Source organism: Pinus tabuliformis, chromosome 9 (assembly GCF_031772625.1).
Source record: "Pinus tabuliformis cultivar Carrire ecotype Pingquan chromosome 9, CPIR1, whole genome shotgun sequence".
NCBI lineage: Eukaryota > Viridiplantae > Streptophyta > Pinopsida > Pinales > Pinaceae > Pinus > Pinus tabuliformis.
The window spans coordinates 221,262,368-221,271,535 of record NC_142307.1 but is presented as its reverse complement, the minus strand read 5'-3'; the positions used below and the strand labels follow the sequence as shown (position 1 = coordinate 221,271,535).

The 9,168-nt window shown below is 35.6% G+C and overlaps 1 protein-coding gene across 1 annotated transcript; it reads right to left on the bottom strand.

The window, feature by feature from the left end:
* Positions 1-6,671: 6,671 nt before the first annotated feature.
* On the bottom strand, positions 6,672-8,826 carry LOC149147945 (protein neprosin-like). The gene is made up of 7 exons (XM_089442019.1): positions 8,695-8,826; positions 8,400-8,480; positions 8,074-8,304; positions 7,773-7,940; positions 7,407-7,460; positions 7,177-7,323; positions 6,672-7,073 (listed from the first exon to the last, which is right to left on the bottom strand). Exons 1-7 carry the CDS (start codon positions 8,824-8,826, stop codon positions 6,672-6,674), a joined length of 1,215 nt encoding a protein of 404 aa, XP_089298145.1.
* Positions 8,827-9,168: the final 342 nt, after the last annotated feature.

Genomic DNA, 9,168 nt, shown 5'->3' with positions numbered 1-9,168 from the left:
AAAAATAGAGTAATAGTTAATTATATTTATTAAATATATACTTTAATAAATATTCGCCAAAGAGTTAAAAAGAAAAATATCACAATATTAAAAATTAATTTAAGGAACCCAAAATAGTATATTAGTTTTAAATTATAAATTAGATTAATTTTAAAACTAATTTTTGTAAATTAAAATAATTAATAGGCAAAGAGTTTACACAAAAAATAATAATAATAATAATAAATAAGTTCTGGGGTTCAGCTAGGCTTTTTCTAACCCCCTGGTTTCCTGACTTCGACCCCTCTACAACAGTCATCTCCAAGCTTCCCATTTGGGTCAGGCTCCCGAATCTTCCGACACATTTTTGGGATTTCTCTGTCTTCCTAGCTATTGGAAACACTTTGGGACGATACCTGGCTACAGATACCTCAAGAAAGGAAAATGGTCTCTACACTTATGGCAGACTGTGTGTAGAAATAGATATCAGCAAAGGACTGCCGGATCAGATTAATCTGAAGTTTGGAGATTTCCATTGGACTCAACCACTGGATTACGAGAACACAGCCTTCCGCTGTCGCCATTGTCATCAAACAAGGCACCTTCAGAGTACATGTTCACAGCTCAAAGATAAAAAGAAGAATCTGAATCGTAAGCCCAAATCCAAGAGATGGAATCCTTTTGAACCACCCCGTCCGCTGGGCGATTTAGGCTTCTCGAGTTCGGAGGAGGAGGAATCTGACGTAGATGTGCAGGTTGATGAGGAAATTGAAGCCGATCTACAGAATGAGGAAATTCCGAAGGACGCCCCCTTGGCTCACCAGGAGGCTCCCTCTATCCAGCAGATTTCTCAGAAACGTTCCCATTTCTCTTCGCCCTCAGACTTTGACAAGGATGATCAGCTTTCAGGACAAAATAATCTACAACTTGTCATGACACAGCCAAACTCCACTGGGTGGATAAAAGTGAGCAAGAAAAAAGGAAAAAAATGTCGATTTGCAGGAAACAACCCTTCGGGGTAGCCTTTTGATCAGTTCTCTCCTTTGTATTCCTTTGCTTCTATGAACTATCCCTTGTCTGTTTATTTGGAGCAAGGTTGACTCCCTATCACCTTCGGCTCCATTGCTTCTCTCCTAAGCCTATTTCCAGGCTTGATTGTACTATATTTTCCATCACTTAATAGAATTAGTCTTTACTCAGAAAAAAATAATAATAATAATAAATAAAAATAATAAAAATAAATAATAATAATAATAAATAATAATAATAATAATAATAATAATAATAATAATAATAATAATAATAAAAATAAATAAATACTCGGATGCGAGTGTTACTACTGCGCATTTATGAGGATTTACTCCTCGCAGACAGTTGTCCCTGCACCTGGCTCGCGGATGTGGATCACACAATCCCATGGCATGCGATATCAATTTGACAGGGTACAGAATAATGGTCGCACAGTTAGTATTCAATGCGCACTTGTCTCGAGAGACTATGCGCGATGATTTATCCATGGCCTGGTGTCTGGTTTATGCAATTGCCCTCGGCTCTTTTTACCTCCGCCTGCAATTCTTCTCGCACCCCTGTTTCGTTCAGGCAGATTGGAAGTTCACCTGGATTCTAAGTCTAGCCTGGTTCGCCTACGCTCAGTCCTTTCCCCTTCGGCTCTGCCATTTTCTCTTACCTGGTCTCTCTGATAATTCGAAGATGCCTGGTCGTCGTGGAGTCTCTCGCTGTGGAGGCACCACTGGTAATCGAGGCAGGGCCTCTCATTCTGCTCCCCAGAACATTGTCCCTATTGCTTCTGCCTTCCCATCCTCTCCGCCTTCTGGCCATGCTAGGCCTCTCCCGCACAACTCCTTTCAAACAACCCGCTTCACCTTCCATAGCAGGCTCAATAGGCCCGTGCTGTCAGCCAGCATCATTGTAATCCTTGTTGAGGAGGATAAGCCCAACATCTCGGCCCACACCACCACCTCTCAGTCTCAGGATGATAGTGTCCTTCAGGGGGAGATGGCTGGGTTTGTGCTCAACGACGACAACATGCAGGAAGATAGCATTCTACCTGAGGCTCCTCAGCCTCCGGCAGACTCCAATCAATTCGACGTGCTTGCATGTGAGCCGGTTCATCCTCCAGGTAGCATTTTGAATTTGGTAATTCCTCCAAATGGCGGTATCGAGGGAGATGCAGATAATGAGTTCGTCACGTGGATTGCCTCTTCCAGCCAGGTGGACAAGGATGTGCCCACTCTCCGCAAGATATCTAATGATTCTGGTTCAATGCCTACTGTTGGCATTCTTGCCTCTGCTCTGTTTAATTTTATGCTATGCGTCTATGTTTTGCATCTCTGGATACTGTTCTTGTCTCAGTTCTTGTTTTGTATCGATGCGAGCCAATATAATCTGATGAGCAGTAACAATTCATGGCTCAGCAAGCCCTGTTTTTGCTTTAATTTTGTATATGGCGGTTATGACAGAATGCTTATCAGCAAAGCCATAGTCGGTGATAGTACTGTTGTGCCAGACACAGAACTGGTTCACTTTCTTGGACTCACAAATCATGTTTCAAGGTCTCTCAATCCTGAAAGGGCGGATAGAAGGATTTGTATGTCTCAGAATATCTGGTTGAGGGCTGGCTTCTGCCCCCTCTTAGGTCTCGACCTCTTTGTACATATTCTTTCTCTTTTTAATAGAAATAGTCTTTACGTAGAAAAAAATAATAATAAATAAGTAAATAAAAAAAAGTAATAAAAAAAAATAAATAAAAAAAAATAGTAATAGTAATAATAATAATAATAATAATAATAATAATAATAATAATAATAATAATAATAATAATAATAATAATAATAAATAAATTAATAAATAAGTAAATAAATCGATAAAATAAAATAGAATAGAAATCACAAACTTAATAAAACAATTATTAAGGGAGAGAAAGAATGAAAACGACTAGGAGGAGAGGGCTGGGACCCAACAACTACTAATCTTCCAACCATCCTCTCTATTAATATTGATCGGCCTTTTTTCAATCTCAAGGGCTTCCCTAAATTTCCGGTGATGGAATTGTGACACTCTAGCAATCACACTAGCCTCCTCGATGCAGACATGATGATTGGTTTTCTCTACATGTTGCTAACACGGAAGATTTAGTTCTCATATGCTTGAGGTTAGTTGCGTTCTCACTAATCCTTTGATTAATGGAGCGACCAGTCTCACCAATATAGGGGGTCCCACATGAACAAGGAATAATATAAACTCCTTTCATGTCTTTGGGGTCAATGGGATCCTTCACAGGTCTTAGGGATTTACGAATGGTGTTAAGAGGTCTAAACATTGCAAGGATATTATGCTTCTTAAGGACCCTCACAATCTTATCCGTGGTCCCCTGAACATACGGAACATGGACATCAGGAATCTGCTCTTTAGGCCCCCTTCTAGTTAACGAATTCTTAGCCGCTTTGAGGAAAGCCTTTTGTCCCAAGTGTCTGCTATAACCATTTTCGACAAAGACATTAAGGAGATGGGATTTCTCCTCATCGAAGCTCTTTTTATCAGAGATCCTTAAGGCACAAGTTGCAAGGGTGTTGAGAACCCCCAACTTCTGGGCCGGGAAATGGTGGGAACTAGCATAAAGATACTGCTCTGTGTGAGTTTTCTTGCGAAACACTCGGTGGGAGAGGGAACCGTACTCATTCTTAGAGATAAGAATATCAAGGAAAGAGAGGCAACCATTGACTTCTTGTTCCTTAGTGAACTTAATAGCCGAGGATTGACTATTGAGATGATCGAAGAAGAGATCTAACTCCTCTTGGCCGTGAGACCAAATGACATTCGTGTCATCTACATACCTTTTCCAAATCTTGGGTAGGAGATGGGCTGAGTTCAGAGACTTATATTCAAAATCCTCCATAAAAAGATTAACAACAATAGGGGATAGGGGTGAGCCCATGGCAACCCCACAAGTTTGCTCAAATAACTCACCTTCAAAACTAAAAAAGGTAGAGGTGAGGCAGATCTCAACTAACCGAGCGATATTAGGATCAGTTAGACAGTAGATCACATCCATGGCTTCATTAATAGGGATGCAAGTGTAGAGGGAAAGAATGTCAAAACTAACCAGAATGTCACCAGAGTCTAGCTTGATGTCCTTAAGCTCCTCAATAAAGGAAGCCGAGTCTTTAACGAAGGACGAAGTATGAGCAACTAAGGGCTTAAGCTTTAAGGCAAGAAACTTAGCAAGAAGATAGTTAGGACTTCCAATGGTGTTGACGATAGGCCTAAGGGGAGCTCCTTCGTTATGGATTTTAGGGAGCCCATAGATTCTAGACGTGATAGGCTAGGTTACTAAGCTGAATTCCAATATCTACCAATATAACCTTTTTGTGTCATGGTATTCTTATTTATATTTCGTTGTAATTTCACTAGAGGCTAAGCTAGATGTCAAGGGTAAATGTCTAACATTTAACATTTAACAAATTTAATCTAATGTCAATGTTGTTCTTAATTAAAATATAATTTTTAGGTATAAAAGAAATTTAAATTCAACATTGGTTTTATGAAAACTAAGTGTAAATGTTTAACATTTAACATTTAACAAATTTTATCTAATGTCAATGTTGTCCCTAACTAAAATATAATATTATGTATAAAATAAATTTAAATTCGACATTGGTTTTATGGGAAGCAAAGTGTGGTTTCATCGAAAATACAAAGTGGATTTTTTTTTGTGAGAAACCGTGAAGTGGTAGAAATCAAAATAAAATATGGTAGAGATGTATAAAATGTAATGAGTAATATTTTAACTCTAAAAATAAAATAAAAATTACCCTATAAAAATTAATGACAAAGAAAAATAAAAATAGAACATGGCATTGACCCATGACATTAAGAACCCATTGAATTGAACCATAGCACTAGAAATTTGTATGTTCTATTTATTTTTTTTATTGTTGAATGAATGAATACATAATGTATATATATTCCTAGAAGATTTAGATTTTTCTAGAGGCTATTGGATGATTGAAAAACATTTTTTAAGAAGTGTACAGTTAAACATAATTGCACAAAGTACAAAACAATAGTTGCTTCTGATAAGCACTTTAATATAATATATGTAAATAAATGTCTTTCAAATTAATCACATTATTAGGATTTATATTGAAAATGAATTAATATAAATAATTATGATTCCTAACAGCTACTTTGCAACAAAGTTTATAATATTTTAATTAATTATTAATTCCTAACTAACATTTTTATAATATTTTTAACTAATAGCCAATGACTAGTTTTCAACGGCTAACTCTAGGCAATAATGCATCCATACTATTTATTCTTGAAGACTTTTTTTCACCTTGTCTTGAGGATGAACCACATTAATTGGTTCTAAACATCAACCACATTAGTTGGTTCTGGTTCCAAACATCCGACCAAATCCTAATGATGTGACTAACCTGAAAGACATTTATTTACAATATGGATCACAAAAGTCTTAGATCTAACATAATATATTTATATATTCTCTTAAATAGAACTCATTGATGTAGGGTGGTAAGATTAGAAATGAATAAGCTTAACTATGAAAGTAGAGCTCATAAATCAAGGGTGGTAAGTTTAAAAGTAAGTTTAACTATGAAAGTGAGCTAGGGTGAGGTGGGAAAAATATTAGGTAAAATGTAATTATTACATTTTATTTAATATTTATACCTACCTTTATCCATTTTTTACTATTTGTGAATAATATTGGGTAAAATATAATACTATAATATTATATTTTATGCAATATTTCCCCGTCAAGTTATTGTCATTTATCTAATATTTATCCCTTTACCTTAATCCACTTTCTTTACTAGCTTTGAGAAATATTGGGTAAAATATAATACCATAATAATATATTTTATCCAATATTTCCCACCAAATAGTGGACCTTTTATTGTAGTTTTTATTTATATTTGAAGTTTAAAAATAACTCAAACAATTATGAAATTAGGATGATTGAAGTGAAATGTGGAGTAAAATTGGTGATAGAGAAATATTAAGTAAAATATATTAATATTACATTTTAATTAATAATTCCGGTCACTCTTAACCAAAATATTAAATAAAATATAATACTATAATTTTATATTTTATTTAAAATTTTCCATATCTAAATCCACTTTCTATTAAAAAATTTATTAATATTTGAAATATATAAATAAACATAACTCCCATGTAAACCTTTAAACTTATTGTATTAGAAATGTTCTAAACATTTTCATTAAATCAAATTACATGAAAACAAAAATAATAAAAAAAAACAAAAATGAAAAAATAAATAAATAAATATGAAAAAAATAAATAAATAAATAAATAATGTAATATAATGTGAAAGGAAAAATAAAATAAAAATAAAAATAATAAAAAGAATTTGATTCTTCTGGAACTTATTAAATCCAAAATTAAAAATAAATCTAAACTAGTTAATAAATATTAATGTAAACAGAACATCTATCATAATAGATTATTGTAAAACAGAACATCTATCATATGATATTATTTTTTATAAACGAAGATCTAAAATTAACATAAATCTAGCCCAGTTATTAAAAATCTATAGTAAACCAGAACAGTCATCGTGATATTGTTTTTTTGATAAACCAATGTAGGCCTGAGAATACATATTAGAATATTATTTTTCACAGATATCAGGCCACACAATTAGGATTATTCGCACCGCCTCCTGGGCCTCCAAAGAAAAGGTTTTTACCCCATTCTGGATCTGCTTGTGGAACGTAACTCGCCGTATAACAGTTGGACTTTGTCACACCAATCAGAGGATTGGCCGGATCAATCTCATCCCCATCGTCATCAAACATTTGTATGGCCCTGGTATATGCGGCAAAACCATAGCCTTCCCCAGCAAAGTGACCGCTACCCATCTCTGTCGCAGTCATGGGCCCCGGGGGTCTTGAGTCATGAGCAACTTCTCCTCCAACATCCAACCGATTAGCGCCTTGAGCAAGAGCATTGAACAATGAGGCTGGCCAATGACCTATTTTCGTGCCGTCGTAATATAGAGCCCATACCATGATACCTGAGTCTTCTTCCTGCACTTCAATAATAGTTCACTTATTTTAGGATTCACTTATTTTAGCATTTTCAAACTATATAGACATCAAAATATAGGAATCAAATATAGACATTGCTTACGAGGTGAAGACTTAGACCAAATTCATACTGTGCTCCTCCATACTCCGATACCGGTCCCAATTGTCTACCGGGCTCAATGGGGGCGCCATCAGCTACCACATATCCGGGACATTCTAGGTCATAGCATCCGTTATTGTAACTGTCGGACTGCATGAAGGCATATTCACTTATCAGCAATCTGCGTCATGACGCCTTTAATACATCAACCAAACTTGGGACTATGTAATTACCGTCCAGTAAACAAAGAACGTTGGTTCAGCTGTATGATATTTGCTCGGATAGACCTGCAATAATCATATATGAATGGATTATTAGTTGATAGTATTTAATTTAGTGGCTGTTCCCTTAATCACTACACTACGCTTTGCTGCTTGAATGAGGGGGATGTTCGATTCTTCATGCTCCACTGATATGAATATGGTCATGGTCAATAAACGTGTATGTTTGATTTATCTAAAGAGATTTGAATATTGAATTTCATAAAAACAACCCTAGGCAATTTGAATATTGAATTTCTTAATTTACATAACATTTCATAAAGCAACCCTAGCCAACTGAGGAGAGAAATTAAGGAACGAAGTTTCTCATCCACTTGCCATCCATCCGGCCTCTATACTCTCGAGTTTGCCTTCATCGAAGTTAGTGATCCAAAATTGGCTGAGACTGAATCCAGCATCGGGATCAACGTTCGGACGCCAGAGATTCATGCGAGTAGCTATTCCAAAGATTGGGTCGCTGAGGGACTCGTAGCGCACAATAGAGAACTGTTAAGAACAGTAATACGAGAATCTTATAAAGAAAATATTATACACGACAACATATGATTTATCTATGATTATACATGACCTCATATGATTATAGAACACGTGATTTATCTATAAACCTTGATCTTAGTACCTCATTGAGGAAGCCGTCGTGGACATTGGGTATGATATGGTTGCTTCTACTTCTTCGTCCCCTGTTCAAAAACTGTCTCACAGATCCCGCTCTTTCGACATCTTCGCGTTTGATTTCCCTGGTTGCCACTGTGGCCTCTGGACACTCAGATTTAACGCCGCGCACCGTTGAAAAATTTGCGCGGCTGGAATCATAGCTCGGCAGGTTCAGCGTGGGTGCTTTCTTCAAACCCTAATTTACGCACAAACAGACACATCAATTGTCAAACACTTTCCATATGTTTTCCCCGTTTAATATGTTAGGTTCAAAACAGAAGGCTGTCATACCCGCGTAATATTATCTGGTGAGTACTTCACAGATATTTGATCGGTGAATTTTACGCAAAGAATGGTTTGTCCAAACTGATTCTGCGTATCAATGGAAAGCACAGTCAGAAAAAAAACAGGTTTGGTTTTTTCTCAACGTTATTTTAGTAAAGCACAGAGAGAAAAGAAAGTTTGGTTGGGTTAAAATATAATCTCACATTGTCGATTTCCAAAACACACAATAATTAAATGGGCTTTATAAAAATATTACCATACATATGTATAATTTTTGAAATATAATCAGATTTGATATTACCTCATATTTGTAAACAGCTGGAGGATTAACGAAACTGATGTATTCATCGATTCTCATTTCACGCACATCAATAGCAGACGTTAGAGTAACGTGAAACAGAAACAAACCCATGAAAAGGAAAAACGAACTCATTGCAAGGCAACGAGAACAACACGAGAGAATGAGCAGGTGGTTTTTATTAAATATTTTAATATATATATATATATATTACGTCTCCACATAATGCTAGAATATATATATATCGATTTGGTAGGAAAGTGTGTAATGCTTTTCTTCAATTGACGGAAAAATACGTCATGTAGCATTATCTCCTGAAACTGGGCAATTATTCGTGCCGGGATTTTATTGATTAAATAGATTTTTTATCACCGAAATCTACGCAATTATTCCTCCAACTATATGTATTAAGCATTGTAATTATTCGCAGCAATTATTCGTGCATTTAGTTGTATTAAGCATTGTAGAATCTATTTT

Bases quoted from the DNA above. Each gene is read 5' to 3' on its own strand.
- LOC149147945 (XM_089442019.1), bottom strand. From the start codon at position 8,826: ATGAGTTCGTTTTTCCTTTTCATGGGTTTGTTTCTGTTTCACGTTACT. The intron at 8,305-8,399 runs GTATGACAGCCT...TGCGTAAATTAG, and splicing joins CACCAGATAATATTACGCGG to GGTTTGAAGAAAGCACCCAC. The intron at 7,461-7,772 runs GCAAGTGGATGA...TGATTATTGCAG, and splicing joins GTATAGAGGCCGGATGGATG to GTCTATCCGAGCAAATATCA.